This window comes from Lissotriton vulgaris, chromosome 10 (genome assembly GCF_964263255.1).
Source record: "Lissotriton vulgaris chromosome 10, aLisVul1.2, whole genome shotgun sequence".
NCBI lineage: Eukaryota > Metazoa > Chordata > Amphibia > Caudata > Salamandridae > Lissotriton > Lissotriton vulgaris.
Window position 1 is genome coordinate 200770841 of NC_141698.1, and position 21577 is coordinate 200792417.

Sequence of the window (21577 nt, forward strand, 5' to 3'; positions counted from 1 at the left end):
TCGATCAAACTCAGTGAGTTACTTTCTGGACCCAACCTGGTGAAACAAGTTACTGTGGCCACTCACATCAAGGGCACACCCTTGACCAGATCTGGACTGTTAATATAACCATGACTCCCGTGTCTGTACTCCCTTGTACTTGGTCAGACCACTATATTATCAAATTCTCCATTTTTGACAATTTCTCTGTTAAATCTTCCTGTCAAGGAGGAGGCACTTACAGAAATTGGAAACTAAGTGATAAAACATCTTTCCATTACTCTCTTACTAACTCCCTCCCTCCTATCAACCCTTCTATCAACCAAGCTGTTGAACAGCATACTGACTGGTTGTTGGTCACTAGTAACAAATATGCGCCCCTTTAGAAAGCACATGCCCCTTGTCGGCATGATGCTCATAAGTGGTTCTCTGACGAGTTAAAAACTCAGAAATTGGCCATGAGGCAATTAGAAGGAACTTGGAGACGCAAGTACCTTCCGGAAGACAAGCGCTTGTATACCAACTTGTTGCAGATCTATAAAAAATCCATCTTGACCGCTAAAGCTACTTATTTCTCTTCTAAAATTTTGTCCACCTCCAATCGCACTAAAGAGATTTTTTCTATAGTAAATGAGTTATCTCATCTCGACAGACTTTCTAGCAAACCTGTCCCTTCGCAAGAGTCTTGAAACTCCTTGAACTCCTTCTTTATCGACAAAATTGCACTGATAAAGGCCAGCATCCAGTCTTGCAATACCCGCCGCTCTGTTCTACTGTTATCCAAAATCACAGTACCTTTGTGCAATTTCCAAGTATCACTGAGCTTGTCTTTTTGGACATTCTCTCTAAAGTCAACACAGGCTCTCCCACTGACTGTTGCCCCCCCAGCATTTTGCAAGAAATCTTCACTATCCTTCCCAGTCCTGCACTCCACCTTCTGAATCACTCACTTTCCCAGGGTATCGTCCCTGCCACCTTCAAGGAGGCTATTGTCATCCCCCTCTTAAAGAAGTCTGGGGCCGACCCCCAACTGTTAACAAATTATCGCCCTATTTCCCTCCTACCCTACCTTGCCAAGGTTCTGGAAACCTATGTCACTAGATGCCTTACTGAGTTTCTAGAAGATTCCGAATTTCTTGACTCCAACCAAGCAGGGTTTCGCCCGGCTCATTCTACCGAGGCTGTGATTCTCACAGTCTTAGACTCCCTTCGTGAGAAGGTCGACTCTGGTTCACCGCAGGCCCTTGTCCTGCTCAACCTCTCCGTGGCCTTTGACACGGTCGACCACACTTTTTTGGTCGATCGTGTCAGAGATGTGGGAATCACGGGACCTGCCCTTGGCTGGATTACTTCCTTTCTGGAGAATCGATCTCAGGCTGTCAGCACAGCACCTTTTAGTGCTCCCAGAGTGAGTGTCTCCTGCGGAGTCCCTCAGGGTTCCTCGCTCTCCCCCCTGTTATTTAATTTGTACCTTCTCCCCCTTATTCGAGCTCTGAAAGAACGTAATGTCTGCACCTTCAACTATGCAGACGACTTTCAACTCATTTTTCCCATTAGTATTCTCCGGAGTCTGCCTTTACTTTTCAGTCTACCATACTGTTTATCAGTCAATGGATGAACAGTAATCATCTTAAGCTCAATCCGGATAAAACAGAGCTAGTCCTTACTGGAGGTATCATCAATAACCCCTGGGGCCCTCATTTCTGGCACAGGGAACTTGGCCAAGCTCCCTCTCCATCGTCCATCGTCCACGGCCAAGAGCTTAGGGGTCATTATCAGCCAGGACCTCACAATGAAGGCTCAGATCGGCTCAGTAATCTCCAGCTGCTTTTTCCAATTTAGGAAAATAAAAAAGATCTGCAGGTTTCTCACCTATGAAGCTAGAATCCAGGTGATTCTTGCTATGGTTATGTCCCATGTTGACTATGCCAATTCTCTTTACTATGGCATCCCCCTCTATCTCTCCAAACGTTTACAAATGGTTCAGAACCAGGCGGCTCATTTGATTATTCATCAACCCAGACATCTCCATATAACCCCCCTCTTGAAACAACTTTATTGGTTATGGTTACCCATAATCCAGCGCTGCGCCTTTAAGGTTGGGTGCCTCATTTACAAGTCCCGCAATGGGAAAAGTCCTAAATTTGTGAATGATCTGATTCACAAGCGTGCTCCCTCCCGTAACCTTCCTTCAGCTCACAAGCTACTGCTGTCTCCACCCTCTTACAGACTAAAGCGCACTGGTGGTGCCAGGTTTGCTGTCCTGGCACCCATGTTCTGGAATTCTCTTCCTTCCGACATACGATTCTGCCATACTCTTCTTAACTTCAGAAGCTGTCTTAAAACTTGGCTATTTCACCAGGCTTTCTAATCTTCCATTTGAACTTGGGTTCTGAAGACATTGTAGCGCCAAGAAACCTCCTCGGTGTATGTGCGCTTTATAAATTTTATTTAACATAACATAACATGTTTAGCAAAAACAAACATATTCCCATAATCCTTATTTTATATTTTAAAATCATTATTAGAACAAGCAACATGCCCTCTGATCTAGCTTTAATTATTGTCATTCTTTGCTGCCAAGATATATATTTTATCACAAGTTTATCAAAAATATCCATATTCAATATTAAAACCTAGACCAAAATATCACTGTATGCATATAGCCAGTGCAAATAATCCCTAACATTAACACCACAATTAAACCTAGCTTTTTATAAATACAATTATTTCTCTTTATCACATAAATCAATTATATTTCTTTAGATACTTTTAAAGGTAATAGTGCTCGTAAATCCTCTAAGCAAATTCACACAGGGCTTTTGGCTCAAGAATTCTTGATCATTCGGCTAAAAAAATTCGAATGATTTGGATTTTAAAAGACGTTTTGGAAGTGTATCAATAAAGAACAGTTTTCTATCACAAGTCGATTTGGGATTTGCTCTCTTGATCTTTCGTTTGGACATTTGACGCTATGAAAATTGCTAAATGATATAATTTTGGATGGGTGCTAACTCCAATTTGTTCATTGTTCTATTTGATTTTTCCAAATAGGAGGTAAAGAGGGGTGTACCTCCTGGTTTTGAGCACCGTCGTCATACTAAATTAGCCAATTGTAATAGCTAGGTGCAAGTTCCTTTGCCTCAACCCCTATTCTTTTCTGTTTTCTAAATGCATACATGTCCATTAAATGTTCAAAACTTTTGAGGTTTTGGCTACTTGCATATAAATATATCGCCTGCAGCTTCCTGTAATCTCCAACACAAACAAGTGGCCAAATGGAATAACATACACTGTCTCCTATTTTCTTCATTCCTTAAAAACCACAGATAAGTGGTCAATTCATAACAACTACAGACTACCATATAAAGCCTGCATGTACAAAAACACTTTATGGTCAGTAAGGGTCAGAATTGGAAAATCAGAGCCCTCCCAACTGCAATATGGCATTTTTTTATACACCAAACCCAAATACCGATTCAGTAATATGTTACCGAATCTTACTAAATCGCTAACTGGGTTTGGGAATAAATACAGATGCGGTATTTGGAAGGGGTGTGTTAAGGGCATCCCTTAAAGATACCAAATCTTTAAGCTATGTATTCAATTTTTGCAGCCCAAAACATTAATATTTTACCATATCCTCAAAGGTGGTGGTAAGCCATTCAGAAATGGAATGGGATCTCCATGGGAACCTTCTTTGTGAATGTTTACAAAAACATTTCCTTTAAGAAAAATGGGCTGCATGTATAAAAAATAAAAAAGATTGCTTTTTTTAAAAGCAATCGCAAACATGGTGGTCTGCTGACCCCAGCAGGCTACCATGATGGTCATTATAGCCAATTGTACCAAGCTTCAATTTAAGACCTACCTCATGCATATTGGTGAGGTAGGTCGAATTGCAATCCACTATTAATGTCTATTTTGAGAACCAATCCATAGGTCAGTTCTCAAAAACCAATGAATTTGTTAGAAGTCCACAAATTGTACCTACTTCTAACAAATTTATTTAGTATATTCCATTTAAGTAATCGCAAATTTGCAAATCGTTATTTGTCGCAGTTTACAATTCCTTCTTAGAGAGTCAGCTGCCTTTGCTTATCGTGTTTCTTTAAGATGCACCTGTGGACTACTTTGGTACAGACTGATCATTAAATATGTTGATCATACCCATACCACAGATTTATTGCAGGGGCGACCTATATAAGCCAAGGAAGGCTGTTTTTAACCCAAATCTTCAGGATATCTATGTAAGATACATTTATATACAATTAATTTAAATATGACTCAAAAACATAGCCAGTAGGAATCGTTAAAATAGTGATTGGATCTGGTCCTCTTGGACACACCTTTAACACTCTTGCTCTATTGTTTCCGCTATCAATGTATCTAGCTGCCTCTAGAGTTCGATAGGGAGTGGATGAACTTTCTTGGCAGCCCAATAATATCTAGGGCCTAAAATAATAATAGGACGTAGGGAGTCACCTGTCAGATTACTATGCCATGTGAATAGCGGCCAATGCCACAGTGCTAGTCACATATCAGGGCTTATGTCCTGTTAACAAATATCCCAATTGCATATAGAGTAGTCAAACTATGCCTACAGCAATAGGCAGTGATACCACTCATTAAAATAATAAACTACAAGTACATTATAACTCTGCTGCTTTTACATACCTGCTTAGCTTTGTTGCTGTACTCAAGAACCAGCTGTTGTCTAAACACCAACTTCTTTTCCCCATTTTCAGACAGAAGCAGCTGGGTACCAGGAAGCATTTGTTCCCCTGACAGATTCTGGTAGGTCAGTAACTCTAATGTAGTGCAGAAGGAAACGTTGACCTGGAGGAGAGCAGTCACAAATTATAGCTGGTGACACTTCTTCACACAAAGTAAATCATTCAATCCCAACATGTGTGGCAGTTTGTTCGTACAATGGATTCTGTGTCCCAGACCAAGCCCATGGGTAGCCTGAGAGCGGTACAAGACTAAGGAGTAAATGATACAGGCATATCCTGAAACAATACAGGTAAAGTAAAATGCCAACGCATTTTATTCAAGTTTTTAAAATAATTCAATAATGCACGAATAAGACAAATATGGCAACCATATTTCACTGACAAACATTACAACGTCACAACCATAATGAAACATTAACACATACTTTAAAACTTGAGATTACAAACATCTGACACAGCATACAGATTTTTACAATTAGCTTTCCATTAACAAACTCATGCATAGTCTGTTGTAATCCCAGTCAAGGACAATCAAGAGATTTGTACTAAATCAAGACAATTACTTGTATAAAAAAACCACCCACTGAGTAATTTCCTTTCTTTGCATTTCACTAGTAAAAACCTGATACCATGTATGTTATAAGAGCTGTATTTATTTCCTTATTCTATTTTATTTATTTATCTACTGTTATTTATTTTACTTTACTTTATTATCTCAATATCTGTATATTTGTATATTTTACCCAGTCCTATTTTGATACGACCCGTCTTGGTGTGACATTTTAATCCTACAGTTTAGTACCCTCCTACCAAACCTGTACATGTATACCAATTCCCGGCTTTTCAATATGCATTTGCTGTATTGTTTTTCCTCCACTGGTTCTCTTGCTTTGAAAAAAGTTTCTATGAAAATTTCTTTGAAATAAAAAAAACTGGTTTACACCAGCAGGATGACTTCTAGATGGGCTTTCTACATATCCTTTATTGGGATATGATGTTTTACTGGATTGTTCAGCATCTGACTCCATATGTTTTTCATTCTCCATCATGTGTCATATGTGCTTCTCTGAAGTAGGTGACGGTCGTGGCACAGAGGAATTCAGACCAGGTCCGTGACCCACTTGTAAGAAAGTGCATCAGTTTGCTGCGCACCCCATTTTATTATGGGATTTTGACTGATCTGAACATTGGTAATCTTTTACAAAAACACCATGAGCACTGCCTCAAAACGTGATGTAAAAGGTTAATTCTAATCAGCATATCTGACCACAGTAACAGAGCACACAACAGGCACCACTGGCAATACAAGTCAGGTATCACCTGTGGTTTGCAGTGTGATCTTAGACAGCCCACAATTGTGTCGTTAAAACCATGGCTTCAAGACTGCCAATGCAGACTTGAATGGTTATAGCCAAAACTGCAGCCATCACTGTGGAAAAGTCGTATCTTGCATATTTGCAAAATCACCTTTAAATAGAGCCTTGGACTAAGAAGTCATGGGTGTATAATGTAGAAGCGGGGACGTGCCCAATGTTAGGATTGGTGTGTCCCTGCAGTGATATTGGATAAAAAAGTGCTACTTCGCCGCAAAACCGGTGTTAACTCTCCCAGACTGTAAACGCCTATTTGGGGAAAAGTTATATTGTTCATAAATTGTCTTAGGAAGCAGCTACAAAAATTGGGATTGGGGATTTTTTTAAATACTAATGCACAGAAGAACTACTGCAAAAGGAAGCTGATTTGACTGAAGGAACTTTGTTGAGATTAAGTTAAGGGTTTTCCCTGGTTAGATATCCTTATATGGAAGGCTTCCCACCACCAGCACCTCAAAACACAAGAAGATAGAACAGAAGGGGAAGAGCCTGTTTCTGTGAATGTTTGGAAGATGACAGTCTGGACCTGTACTACCTTGCTTATTAGAACTGGAAATACTTCTCAAGGGTCAGATTAGCTAGCTTCCTGTAGTCCCAGCGACACAGCAGACAAAAGGATATCTTATTTGTCAATAACGAGAAGAACTGTGTGCACTGGAACCTGTGCTGGAGCCCTGACTGAAGACTGTGGTTGAACCAGCCTCGTGTTGCTTTCTGACTATGGGAATTAGAGCTAAGAGAGTGACCAGGAAAAAGAACTCCAACATCAAGGAAGGGTCAGGCCTAGAGACCTCTCAACTGCCAACAACCCTGGTGGAGTGGTACCAGGTGTCACCCTGCCTCCCTTTACTGATCTTTAAAATATGTAGACTGGAATCACTTTAACTCCTATCTGTGCTGAGACAATTTCATTTGTGGTTTGCACTCTATACTCACTAATCTATTATTATTCTCTTATAATGTACTCTTTCCAACACGGCAAGTTGAGCTATGAAGTCCAACTATTTTTCTTCTTTAAGTTGTTTGAATTTATACCCTAGATTGTACTTTAATTTTTTTAAACTTCTTTGACAATCTTCGTATATTTGTGGATATCCCTTTTATTTGGGAGCCCCTGGCCCCACAAAATTGTACCGATGATGATAATGACCTGTTAGCCAAAATGAAATTATCCCCGTCGACAAATCCATCCTTCGTAACATATTTCTAGAGAATAATTTCCCATCCAGGGTTCGTTAGTTTGGATTACCTTTCGATACCTACCAGCATGTTTTGTTGAGGGTAAAGTAAAAGTTGTCCTTGCTCATCTCGGTCGCTATGGGATGTTTTGAGGTTCTTGGTGGTGTCAATCCCGGATATAGCGAAAGGACACGACAGAAGGAGCCGGAAGTAGAGCGGAGTCTCTGTGGAATTTATTAGCTTCAGGCTGCGAGTTGTGAGTGTTTCAGTTAAAATCTAAGGAAGAGAAATGTTTATATCAAGAGTTCCATGTTGGAAAAACTAACCGATGTTATCACAAAATTATGTTCACATTTTTTGCACTGCTATATGGATCATTAATTCCTGGTTTTGACTCCTGAGACAGCCTGGACTTACTTGACTGTTAACAACCAATCCTTTCTTGGTGAGTTTAAACTGAAGTCTGGTATTTTATCACAGCTTGACAAGAATCACATCCAGAACTGGAATTAATAGTATGAATGGGAGAAGAAATGGGTAGACTTCCACTGGAAATCGTCCAATAATGTATCCTATCATACTTGGTGGGCCTGGCTAAACGATCCTCGCAATACACACATCAACCAGTCTCATACAAAAGGCTGCTCTGCTCCCTCTCAAGGTATTTGAAATAAGCTTGACCTTTTTATTCGCGACTCTTCCGCAAAAGGGCAATCTTTCACTCACCTACTGACCTTTGAATCTTACTCTTCTTATCATATCTGAATCTCGGATCCTCCATGTACAAAGTACCACATGACTTCCACCCCCTCTCCTTCCTGCCCATCTATTCCCTCCCACTCCCCTCTCTTACTCATTTATTACATCATTGGTACATTCACGAAAAGTATGCATCGGACAGTTCCACCTGTTTCACTTCATCCAGTTCTATTTGATCCCCATAGCTAGGTACCACACGCTTCTGTTGCTTCTTATGTACTAGATTTATGTTGATTGTTATCGCATGTCTTTATCATTAGTATCTGTATGTGCCACATTATTGTATACATTATGCAATTGTCGGATGTTGGAGGTTGGTTCTTTTTCTTCTCTTTCCTCTGTACTGCTTTTCATTATAAATAACATTTACTGAACAACAACAAAATAATTTTTGTAGCTATTTATTTAGGAGTAACAATTTGGCTCTGTAGTGACAAGTGCGAATACAAAGGAAACCTTTACTTTTTATGAAAACAATTAAAAACTGAAAACTGATACGAGAGGTTGCTCCTCTGGATTTTATAGTGAGGTATGTCCTTTTCCAGTGAATACCTTTGGAAATGGGACGAGATGGAATAGTGAGGCCTGCAAACCTGCGGCCATTGGCAACCTTTTCCAGGGCCGCACTTTATATTTTAAATCAGCCAACGATAGAACTATCTCTCATTTCATAGTACAGCAAAGTTAAATGCAGAGCTAAGCTATATTTTTTCAGATTGAATTCTGCTTTGTAGTAGCGCGCTCTGGTGTATGCACGTCACGTAACCAACGTGACGTGCCGAGAGCCATGTTAGGCTGCGCGCGCATCACACTTCATTGGCGCGAAGAGCCGGTACGGGCAGTAGAGGCTCTGCGCTCTTTAGGGACATTTATTGCTAAATAAATAGTTAACCAGTACCAAGGCTGCAGCGTCTTTATTGGGGGCAAAGAGAACATTACAATGGCGACGAGGGTGGGATAGCAGATCCCCCAACCCCCCACAGCAAGCAAATCACGTCGAGGGACACAGCAAAACACCGGTGGCAGGAGATTCAATGCTAAGCAGCACCACAGTGAACCAGAGAGCCAAGAAGACCGACGGCTACCACACAGGTACCCTAAAGAGCGCGGCAGAGCCCAAAAGCACCCAAGGGGGTAGAACAACCACCTCAGGAGGAGACAGACCCCGGGGAGGAAGCACAAGAAGAGCGCCAGATCAGGCCACCATCCACTAAACCAGGGGAACCGAGCTCGATACCCTACTAAAGAGCGAGGGGGCTGACGCAGGTAGTCCCCAGAACCACACAAACAAGGAAGAACAAGACAGCACGCCGGGGAGCCCCAGAGGCCAAGCAAGCACACAGCCCACTGTCAAGAGCGAAAAGATGAGTGCGCAAACAGGATATGTGATGGCGCCGGTGCAGTTTCTACCCAGGCCGGGAGAACCACTGATGAAGTGGGAGGACTGGAGAGAGTATATAGACAATTTCATAGGAGTCCTAGAAGACGAGAATGAAGAGGTGTTCAAACCGTCGAGAAAGAAACGCATCCTGTTGTTGAACTTAGGCCCTGAAGGGCTGAGGGTTTACAAAAGCTTAGTACCAAAGCAGAGAGCAAGCACGGAAGACGACGTGTACGCCCATGCAATCGACGACCTCAACGAACATTTCAGACCGGCGGTGTGTGTGTCAGTGAATAGATTCAACTTCCAACAAAGGAAGCAGCGCCCGGGAGAGACAATAGAAGAATATGTGGCAGCACTGAAACGACTCGCAGCCACCTGCAAGTACGACAATTGGGAGGAAGAGTTCATCAAGGACCAGGTGGTAATGCATACCACATGCACATCCATGCAAGACAAACTATGGGCCAGCGAGACACCACCCTAAAAGACGTGATGGTCATCTTCAAAAGGGCAGAATTGGCAAGGAGGTGCGCGGATGCGACGAAGAAGGACACTGCGTCCAGCACCATGGTAAACAAAGTGGACGACGAAGAGCCCCGTAAAGATCACCAGAATAAGAAGGCAGCAGACAAGGGACACACCAGGTGGCATAGCAGCGGGGGTCCCCCGGGGAGGCAAGCGGGAAGCAACAGGAAGTCATGCTACAGGTGCGGAAGCTGGTCACATGAAGCCCACGACAGAAAATGCCCGGCGTTTCGCGCCAAATGCATGTACTGTGGAATAATCGGACACTATGAGAAGGTGTGCAGGAAAAAGGCCTCCAAGGGCACGGTAAGATTGATAGGCCAAGACAACGACGACCAGGAAGAAGCGACGGAGGAGGATGTGGTCACAGTGCTATGTATATACGACCAGGTACTGGGCGTAGATGAACAAGTCCTAAGCATCGATGGCAAAAGAACAATGAAACCCATCCTGGAAATGACAATAGGCGGCATCACGATCAGCGTGGTGGCCGACACCGGCTCACCATACACTATTGTCCAGAGAGCGGTATGGGAGGAGAAATGTGCACCGCACTTAGGCCCGGAACTGGAAAAGCTAGACATCCGCCCAGTCACATACAACGGGGACCGCATACCAATGGCGGGTTTCAGACCGCTGAACTTTGAGTTCCGAGGCCGATCCGCCTACTGCAAACTCTACGTGTCGGAGAAAGGCCCCTCGGTCCTGGGATGGCTGGACCAAGGCGACCTAGGCATCAAGTTGGACCCAGGAGGCAAAGAACAGATATTACTGACGGAACCAGGAACCTGGCCAGACCTGGACATGTGGAGGAATGCATTCCCCAAGGTATTTGGAGGCACGGTGGGGAAGTTAGAAAAATTCTCACACAAAATAATCCTGAAAGACAATGCGGTGCCAGTGGTGCACAAGGCCAGAAATATCCCTCTGGCAGTACGTGAAGCAGTCCGGGAAGAACTCCATGACCTGGAGAGGAAAGGGATCATCGAGCCCATCACGTGCGCCGAGTGGCTGGAGCCCTTGGTGGTAGTCAAGAAGCCCAGCTGCAAGGTCAGGCTGTGCGTCGACTTACGGGAGCTGAACAAGAACATTGTGGTGGAAAGGTTCCCCCTACCCAGAATAGAGGAGATGCTGGCCAGCACCAGGGGCATCAAATGGTATTCCACCATCGATTTGACCTCCGCCTACCACCAAATTGCCCTACACCCGGAAAGCCGCCACCTCACATCGTTCATTACCCCATTCGGTTGTTATCAATTCCGCCGCATGCCGTTCGGGCTGGCCTCGGCGGCAGCAGTCTTTCAGAAGTTAATGCACCAACTCTTCCAGAAGGTCATCGGAGTCCAATACTTCCAGGACGACATCCTCGTGATGGGTCGAGATAAGCCAGACCACGAAAAAAAACTTGAGAAGGTGTTACAAATCCTAGAAGGGAAGGGCCTCACAGCAGAATGGTCCAAGTGCCGGATAGGAATGGAATCGGTGACATACCTGGGGCACGAAATTGGAGTGAGAGGAGTGACCACAAAAGCTGAAAATGCGAAAGTGATATGTGATGCACCTCCACCAGCCAACAAAGATGAAGTAAGATCTTTTATCGGCATGGCAGAATATTACAGCAAATTTGTGCAACACTTCGCCTCAAAGACTCATCACATGAGGCAACTGACACGAGAAAACACAGAATTCCACTGGTCAGAGGAGGCACAAGGAGAATTTGAGGTGGTCAAGAAGGAAATAGCGGAGGCTATCCCACTCCAAGGCTACGACCCCCAAGGAAGGACAGTGCTGACCACGGATGCCAGCGACAAAGGACTGGGTGGCGTCCTCATGCAGGACAGGGGACATGGACAAATGGACACCATAAGCTTCGCATCCCGCACACTGACCGACACGGAGAAGAGGTACAGTGTGATAGAAAAGGAGATGTTGGCAGTGGTGTGGGCTACAACTAGATTCAGGCAGTTCCTGTGGGGCACACGGTTCCAATTAGGAACGGATCACAAGCCCTTGCTGAAGGTGCTAACGTCGAGTGGGCATGCCGACGCAATGCCTCGGATCTCCAAGATGTCACTGAAACTACTAGAGTTCAGGTACGACGTGGAGCACATACCAGGAAACAAGAATAGGGTGGCAGACTATCTGAGCAGGGCAGCTGCCATGGAACCGAGTGAAGAGGACAATGCAGGAACAGAAGAATGGGTGGCGCTTACAGAAGACCAAGAGACTTCCATCAGCCTCCAAGAGTGGAGACAAGCGTATGAGGAGGACCAGGCCCTGAAGGAAGTAAAGGCGCATATCACCCAAGGATGGCCCGAAAAGAGGCTGATCAGCGGAGAACTCAAACCATATTTCGAAATCAGAGAAGAACTGTCAAGGGACGACAAGGGAATATTTGTGCACAGGGGGGAGAAGGTGATTCCTCCGACAAACCTCATCAACAAGCTGTTGGACACACTCCATGAGGGGCACCTCGGAATATGCAAACTGAGATTGAGGGCCAGACAAGATTACTGGTGGCCGGGAATGGACATAAGAGCTGAAAGACATGTCAGAAACTGCACTCGATGCCAGGGGGCCGACAAAGCCCTCAAGCCCCTCCGTCCAGCACTGGGAAAATTTGATCTCCCGAAGAACCCATGGGAGGAGTTGTCCGTGGACATCCTGGGCCCGATTCTGGACATACGGAGAATCCAAAAGTATGTTTGCGTCATGGTGGACAGGTACTCAAAGTGGCCAGAATTGAAGATAGAAGAAACCATGGACGCAGAAACTATCATCAAATTCCTGACTGATACGTTTGTGAGGGAAGGAATTCCAAAGACGGTTCTCAGTGACAATGGGCCCCAATTCAGGTCGGAGAAGTGGGAAAGCTTCATGCATCGGAACGGCATCCTAGCAGAACACACATCCATATACCACCCCGCCGGGAACGGCCTAGTGGAACGGTTTAATAGAGTGGTGATGGGATCGATCCAAGCTGCCATATCTGACAACAAGGACTGGGAAGTAGAGATCTGTCACATGGTGTGGGCATATAGGATTACCCCCACAAGCACGGGATATAGCCCATTCCAGATACTGAGAGGACGTGAGCCGTTCACCCAAGACAACAGAGTGTGGAAAGAGAAAACAGTAATGAGTGAATGGTCCCCAGCCGTAGTACGATCCAACCTTGAGAAGGCCCAAGCAGTTTACACCAAGCACTACGACAACAGAAGGAATGTGAAGAGCACTGGTTTAGAGAAAGGAGAATGGGTACGAGTAAAGTTAGCCACGATGCAGAGGAAGGGAGAAAGTAAATATAGCAAGCCCATGCAGGTGAAAGAAGTTCTGGGCAGAGCAGCCTTGCTGAACGACGGGAACGTGTGGTCGCAGGACCGCATGGCAAAGTGCAACAAGATCCTAAATTGGGACCAAGGTGTAACAGACTTCGAAGATGAAGGGAACGAAACAGCTGAGCAGGAACCTCCAGAGACAGTACCTGAGGGGAACGGAGAAGACCGACAAGGACAAGAGACAGGAATGAGTGACCAGGAGCAGATGGCTGGAGGAGGATTGAATGAGAGAGAGGGAGGCGCGGCTGCGCCAGTGAGTAGAGGAAGAGGCGAAAGAGAGACCCTCAACACCCCGGTAAGACTGACCCGCAGGGGTAGAGTGGTGGTCAAACCAGCCAGGTTCAGAGACTATGAGATGAACAGTGGACTGTAATGTTATTGTTGCTGTATTGGAAAAAAGGGGAGATATGTAGTAGCGCGCTCTAGTGTATGCACGTCACGTAACCAACGTGACGTGCCGAGAGCCATGTTAGGCTGCGCGCGCATCGCACTTCATTGGCGCGAAGAGCCGGTACGGGCAGTAGAGGCTCGGCGCTCTTTAGGGACATTTATTGCTAAATAAATAGTTAACCAGTACCAAGGCTGCAGCGTCTTTATTGGGGGCAAAGAGAACATTACATGCTTGTGGTTCTCTTTGTCTGTTTTTAGAAAAAAGAGCTGTAAACTAAAATCACGGAAAGACTCAAAAATGTTTCCAGATGCTATCAATAAGAACAGACACATCTACAAAAAAAAACTGATCCAGATGCAGTGACATTAAAAGCGTTATTTGTTGAAATCAGAGCACCCGTGCCAATACACACAGAATAAAATGACATATTGTCGACCCGGATTGGTATGGCAACCTTTACCTTGAGGGAATCCGATTCAGAGTTTAAAATTAAAGATAATAAATAGAATTCTGAATGGTTAACTGTTAATTTCGAGAGATTTTCACAGAGGGGTTCTGAGTAAAACAGTGGCAACAGGAATCTATGGGGAGGGGGCGGGAGCGTGTGTAAAAGAATATAAAGAAATAAAATGTAAAATAACGAACTCTGCGACGTCCTCGCTCTGGACCACTTCTTTTGTCAATACAGGAAGTGGATACTGTAACTCCCTCGACCAATCCTGGTGCTGCTCTCATGCTGCATGAGAGCAGCGGCCTGACTGGAGGGAGCGGCCTCACTCAGCGCTCCACAGAGCTCTGGAGGCTTTGGCTTGCTCTAACCCAGCTGTCTTAAGACAGCTGTGTTAGAGATGTTTAAAGTGTGTGTGTGTGGCTGGCGTTTGCAAGACGGCTGTCCAAAAAGACATGCATAATTTAGACAGTGCATTACTAGCCCACCTTCCTCCCTGCTGCTGTCACGTAGCAGGGCCTCGTACCCGCCCCAATGCTCGGCTCGGGACAGGGGATGAAAACTAAAATGGTAATTAATTAGCATTTTTTTTCCAACTCTGGGGCTTTGGGGGATGTTTAAGTAGGGCGACGCCCCTCTGCTGAAAACAGAGGAGCTGCCCCTGGTGTAGCATCAAATAGAGTGACAAAGCCAACCTTGAATTGTTTATGATGGTAATCAGACTCCTGAGGTGAAAAACATCCCTATAATTCACAGTTTACCCATTTAGAAATGTATGTTGTATATGCCTCTTCCCCCACATACATCTGTGATTGAAATTCGGCGGTCGGACTGTAAACATGCGGTGTCGGTCGGTAAGCCTCAAACGAGCGGTCGGAGGCTGACCGACCGACATCGTAATGAGGCCCTTTGTGTCTGTGAAAGTACCCATCAGGCACCTTATCGAGGAGGCATTAAAATGGCCATACTGTGGAAGAAAGGTGATGATGAAGAAGAAAACTGACGCTTATTGTCTAGGTGGGCATTGAAGGCACAAAGCCTGCAGTAGCTACACAGAGGCAATCTATCCCAAATGACCTCCAAAAGAGTCTTCACATGTGTTCCACCATCTCTGACATCTCCCAAACAGCATGGGCAAATTGCATTGATGAAACAAGCTTCCCAATGAAAACAACCTAATTCCTACCCTCTTCAAGCCAGTGAGGCTCTCTGTTGAGGTTGTGGAGGGAAAAGAACCTGAATTAAGTACTGAATAAACAGGAGCCTACAGCCTGAGTCCCTCAGGAGGCAGATGAGAGGAGAGAAATGTCAGCTTGTCTGGAGCTGTATGTTGATGCAGAGCAACTAGACAATGGTTGGTTTGCACAGAAGCTGACCTAACCGAGGCAGATATAAGAGGGTCCACCAGTACCTCATTAAATGGCATCAGAGGTTCCAATGTGGAAGAACTGGTCTGGAGGATTTCTGTCATAATGTTCGCCTTGATCTCTGCAACCAGAAAGGGCAATTCTAGTGCGGCATGGCCTTATTAATGAACAGGTCTCCCTCCCACTGGAAACCCAGTAAGTGAAAACTGGAGGGGTGGACGGGCAGCAGGCGGAAAGCAGATTCGATGTCTGCTGCGGCCATGAGGGCTCCCTTTCCTGTTGCTTTTACCAACTCGATTGCGTCGTCTACCGGCGCGTAACCTACAGAGCAGGCTTCAGGAGCGATTCCGTCATTCACAGATGACCCTTCAGGAAATGAGAGGTGATGTATTAATCTAAATTGACCCTGCCCCTTCTTGGGGACCACACCCAGAGGAGAGACCACTATGCCCCCGTGTAGTTTTTTTGGGAGGGGGCCCTCAATTCTGCCCAAAGATTTTTCTTTTGCTATCTTGGTGCATACCACCTCTGGGTGCTGCATTGCTGATTTTAGGTTGTTTGCCCCCTCTAATGGTAAGGGGCCCTCAAATAGAATGACAAAACCTTCCTCAAATCCTTCCACCAGCGACCTGGCGTCTGCTCTGTTCGGATATTTGTTTGCCAATCTGCGCAGCTGTTGTATGTTAATAGGGGATCTGGCCACCTGGCAATCTCGAATGTCTACCAGGTCCCCCCCTCTACTCGCCTTTTGGCTAATGCTTCTTGCTCTTCTCTTTTTTGTCTCCCTTCGACTCACGCTTGCCCCCTCTGCAGGAAGCCGCCGCGTGCCTGCCTCCACAGCTCGAGCATGCGTGTTGGAATTTACATGAAGAACCCCATGAACCATCCCCCGCGTCATATCTCCAACATATGGCTTTGGCTTTGTTTGGTGAGTGAGATCTCCCTGCGTTCTGCTTCTGATATGACCTGCCCCTTCCTTTCTGGTAAGAGCTCCGAAAGGACTGGTCGCTTCTACTTGCCCAAGATCTCACCTCTTTAGCTGCAAGCATTTTGTGGATGAAACCTGAGAGATTCTCCTCGTTCCATTCCATCTCAGGATGCCTCTGCATCTTAAACCTAAATCCTTTATCATATTCCAGCCACGCCTCCCCAGGGAACTGCCTCTGCGCCAAATGGATATCGGCCTCATATAACCATAAATCTGCCGGGCAGCGGGGGAACTTCTCCACTATAATACAAGCCATAATTCTGAAGGCGTCCAACCAGTTCTCAAAATTACGCTCCTTTCTGGCGCCGCGCCTTTCCTTCCTGTCCTCCTCTTTCCTGTCACACGTGGTGAGGTCCAGGCCCTCGAGTTGTATCTTGAGCAGGGAAAATATGTCTATAAATTCCTTGCGCCATATTCTTTCCTTAACTGCTAGGGGGATGAGGCATGCTAGGCCGGTGGCCTTTGTTGTCAAGGACGCCGGACCGGGGGATGGCCTGATGTAATGATCAGTGGCCAGGCCCTCCAGCGCTGGGCTGCCTGCTGTGGTCCTGTACCCCAAACCAGACACTGGGGCATCTTGCTCGCCCTGCGCTGACAAATCCATGTGTCCCTGCACCCTTGCCTGGCGCGCCCACCCTGGTTCAACCATATGCAATGACATGCCTGCCGCCTCCTCTGCGTGCTGCTCACTGGGCCCAGCTGTACCCTGCACTGTGCCATTAAGCCATGCTGGCGCCAATGATTTTAAGCACTCTTTCACAATGTTACTGATATGCTCACCCTTGGGGCGTGGCCTGGAGCCGAAGATGGTGGACGTGTAGTTCTCGAGCTCCGTCCGTAGCCCGAAACACTAGCAAACTATCCTGCAACCCCTACCTGCAACCCACCTGATTTCTGTGTCGGAGGCCCCTGGGGGTGTACTGCAAGAAGCGGAGCGGTGTCTATCCACTCGGCCCGCATCAAATAAGCGTTGCGGCATCGGCGCCGATCGCGGCCTCCTGGACGGTGAGAAGCCCCGGGCTCAAGTAGGTGGCCTGCCCGGCCTGCCCCTAGCTGCCGTCGCGGTCCGATCGGGGCCCCGGACGGAAAGCAATTGCAGACACTAGCGGAGGCAACGGGACAAGGAGGGGCGCCCTAACACACCAGTGACCCTGCTGCCTACCTTCTATTGCTGAGCCCTGCCCGGCCGCCCTGCTGTGGGGCCCGCTGAGAACACGGGAGCATCCCCGGACCGGTTTGCCAGCTCACCGCCCGCCCGCAAAGTCAGCAGTACGCCTGTTCTCGACGGCGCTGGCCAGGTCTACGGGGCGGGCGATACCAATCACCGGACGCCGGCGCTGTGGGCCCGGCTTCCCCCGGACCTCCTCGGGCACTACGGACCTGAGGCACATTTTACGCCGACGCCATCTTGTCTACACGCCCGGGCTGTACAGTGTCCTCGGGTCTGGACTGTGGCATCTTGCATGAGGAGCAGGGACCCTGCACGGGGTGGCGCACAGCTGGGACCAGCGCACCCCGCAGCGGAAAGCGAACCCCGGATACCCGGGCTGCCGACTCCGGCCCACAGTGAGGGAGTGCGACACGCGCCTTGAAGCCCTGCCACAACACTCCAGGCCTGTCATCTATCGCGCTCCTGCTTGGGTTTCACGACTCGCTTGGAAATAACCGGGGTCCTACTGTCTCCCGTCATCTGCCCTCTGGAGAGCCGGGGTCGCACCTGCCCGCAGGGCCCCCAGTGGAACATCAGCCCTCCTAATTGCGGCGACACGCTCAGAGACCCTGCACAATCCCTACCAATCCCGGGGTCTACACAGCTACCACCTTTGTCCGCCACAACTGGAGCCCTCGGCGGACGCGGTCCGGCGTTCTGAGTGGACACTTGGGTAGGCAGCGGCACTCGGCTGTGCCCTTTACAGCGCCACCCTGCTAACAAGATCCATGGGCAAGCACAGGGGCAGGACTCATGACCTGGGCGCTGCGGCGGACATGCAGTCCACGGGCTCCGAGGACCCGCTGGCCTCCTCCAATGTGGACATCATTCCACCGACCGGAAAAGGTTCTCAGGACGCGAAATTGGACCTAATCCTCAATGAAATACGCGCGACGCGTGAAGCCCTGGAATCGCGAATAGACAATATGGCGACTGGCCTGTCTCTGTTGAGAGCTGACCATAACAAATTGGCGGAACGGGTGGCGGAGCAGAAGATAGCACTGAATGACCTTGTACCACAGCAGACAGAACACTCCATGAAGTTGGAGGGCGTGGAGAAACAGCTTAAGCAACTGTGGGATAAGGTGGACGATGCCGAAGGACGTGCTCGCCGCAATAACGTCCGCATCCTAGGCATTCCGGAGAGAAGCGAGGGGAGGAACCCTACCCAGTTTGTGGAGGACTGGCTACGGAAACTAGTGGGCCAAGAAGACCTCACTGCCCTGTTTAGCGTGGAACGGGCGCATAGGATGCCGCCGCGGCCCCCCAAACCGGGGGCGCCTCCTCGTCCCCTGATCGCGCGCCTCCTTCACTACAGAGATCGAGACACTGTCCTGCGTGCGACCAGGGAGAAGGCACCGATACGTTTTGAAGATAAGAACATTTCGGTCTACCCTGATTTCACGCCCACTGTACAGCGCGCCAGGTCCACCTTCATGGGTGTGAAACTCAAATTAAGAGACAAGAACATGAAATATGCACTTCTGTTCCCCGCTCGGCTTAAAATTCTGCACGCCAACAAATCTCACTTCTTCGACTCACCGGAGGAGGCTGAGGAATGGATGGAAGTCACTCTGACACCACCGACCTCACAGGACCCGTTTGAGGAGCACCACGGCGACGACCGCAGGGACCTTCCGGACCGACGGAACAACACTTCCAGCCCAGGACATCACTCTTCCCACGGTACACCAGCGAAGGCGCACCCTCCTAGTAATCGGAAGGAAGGACACTCGTCATCAACACCGCGGCAACGGCTAACAGAAGAGGCACTGGCCGTTCACGACGCGGAAGCAACCGAAGACAGACACACAGCCACCACCGACACCCACACGGAGGTATCCGGATCAGTAGACAGCTTGCCGCTGTTCCCGAAGATTACAGCCCAGATGGCGGAGGAGTTCTGATCTGCTGCGAGTATGATCCCCTCCGGGTGGTAATGTATATCTGATCCCCCCCCTTATTTCGTATATGGTGGGTTGCATGGGGGGCCCACTCTGTTGAGGGCTAACATGCCCATGCAGGCCGTTCAGTGACAGTCGACAGAGGCCTGCCACCCCCGGTATGCACACGAACTTAACTGACTTGTGCCCACGTTGGGCACCATGGTTTGGCTCCCGGGCACGTTGGCTTGGGGACCTTCTTGTTCAGGGGTTTAATGGTTGCAGGACACTCTCACCTTCTCGCAAAGCAGGACTAACATGGGTACCTGGGTGTTTCACTTGGCCGCACCACACAGATAGGTATGGGGCCGCTTAATAATTACCAACTGTGCACCTGGAACGTACGTGGCATGGGAGCGGTACAGAAACGTCATAGAATCTTGGCTCAGCTTAACCGCAGGGGGACACAGATTGCTTGAAACTGTAAAGGGGTTTTTCGGTTGCGATATCAAGGGCGCACTGCCTCAATTTCTACGTTACTGTGTGAAGGTTCAAAGGTTGCTGTGTAGTGCGTGAAGAGCAGACGGTAAAACACCCATAACCGTCCAATAAGTCAGGGACCGAATAACAATTAAACAACTGTGCTCTCGCAACTACATCAAGGTATAGCAAAGTTACAAAACAGTGTGAGGTATGGAAAAATAAACAGAAGCAGATTCTTCAGTGTGTGTTCTTGTCCCAGCAGGGTTGTCGGCATTTTGTGAGACTGTTATAGTCTGGATGAAATAAGCCATCTCCCTGCTGGGACAAGAACACACACTGAAGAATCTGCTTCTGTTTATTTTTCCATACCTCACACTGTTTTGTAACTTTGCTATACCTTGATGTAGTTGCGAGAGCACAGTTGTTTAATGGACACAGATTGCTTACCTGCAAGAGACACATTTGAATGCTGCTGAAAATGTGAAACTGCGCAAGAAATGGAGGGGGCAACTCTTTGCTACCTCCTATTCTGCGTTCTCCAGAGGAGCGGCGATCTGGTTTCGCGGCTCTGTCCCCTTCCAGATGTTGGAGCAAAGAATAGATAATGAGGGACGATATGTATTTGTGCGGGGGCTGTTGGACGGGGATGCTATTGTATTTGGGTGTGTGTACTCGCCGAACTCAAATCAATCGGAGTTCTTGTTAACAGTGAACGGGGTACTTGCGGATTGGGCTGATCATCGCTGGTTCATTGGAGGGGATTTCAATGCTGTGCTTGATGTTACATTGGATAGGTCACATCCCCCTTTGCAGGCAGCTGAGAGTAGTAAACAGGCAGATGCTCTTACGAGATGGGCTGGGGGCTGGGATCTGGCAGACGCATGGCGCAGCACACACTCACAGGAGAGGGAATATACCTTTTTCTCCCCTCCCCACCAGCTTCACACCAGAATCGACCATATTTTCTGCTCCCGCTCCCTGGTGGATTCAATTGTCCAGACCCAACACATGGGGAAAACTCTATCCGATCACAGCTCCGTAGAACTCACTTGGCAGTGGGGCAGGCGGCTGGCCCCCATCCCAACTTGGAGACTGTCTCCAGATCTCCTTGAAGACTCGGTATTCCGGGCCTCCCTGTCTGACACTATAGTAACCTACTTCTCCACAAATGTGAACACAGCCAGCACCCGGCAAGTGGAATGGGACGCTTTTAAAGTTTGTCTGAGGGGGGCAGCAATGGCCGCTGGAGTGGGCAGGAAACGGGAGGTCATCAATCAACTGAAGGAGGTGGAGGGCTCGCTAGCGTCCCTAGAGAATGAAGCAGCCGGCACAAATGCACCCTTCACACCACTACAGGAGGCTCACATTAGACATGTGGAGATGCTGGAAGACCTGAGGCTCCTAGACTACAGAGAATACACGAACAGGCAGCATACACAGGCGGATAGAGCCGGTCCCCTTCTAGCTCGCCTCTTACGTGATTCCCCAGTTAACCACCCTATTCTGAAAATCTTAGACCAGACGGGCAGCCCAA

General features: G+C 47.6%; 1 protein-coding gene across 1 annotated transcript in view; it reads right to left on the minus strand.

Annotated features, from left to right (window-relative positions):
• DLEC1 (DLEC1 cilia and flagella associated protein) overlaps positions 1–21577 on the minus strand; it is a 712951-nt gene that overhangs the window by 69897 nt on the left and 621477 nt on the right. The window contains exons 35-36 of the mRNA XM_086940885.1: positions 7352–7543; positions 4657–4818 (exon numbers count right to left, since the gene is read on the minus strand). Of these exons, the coding sequence (XP_086797011.1) occupies positions 4657–4818; positions 7352–7543 (354 nt within the window). The remainder of the gene's footprint in view (positions 1–4656; positions 4819–7351; positions 7544–21577) is intronic.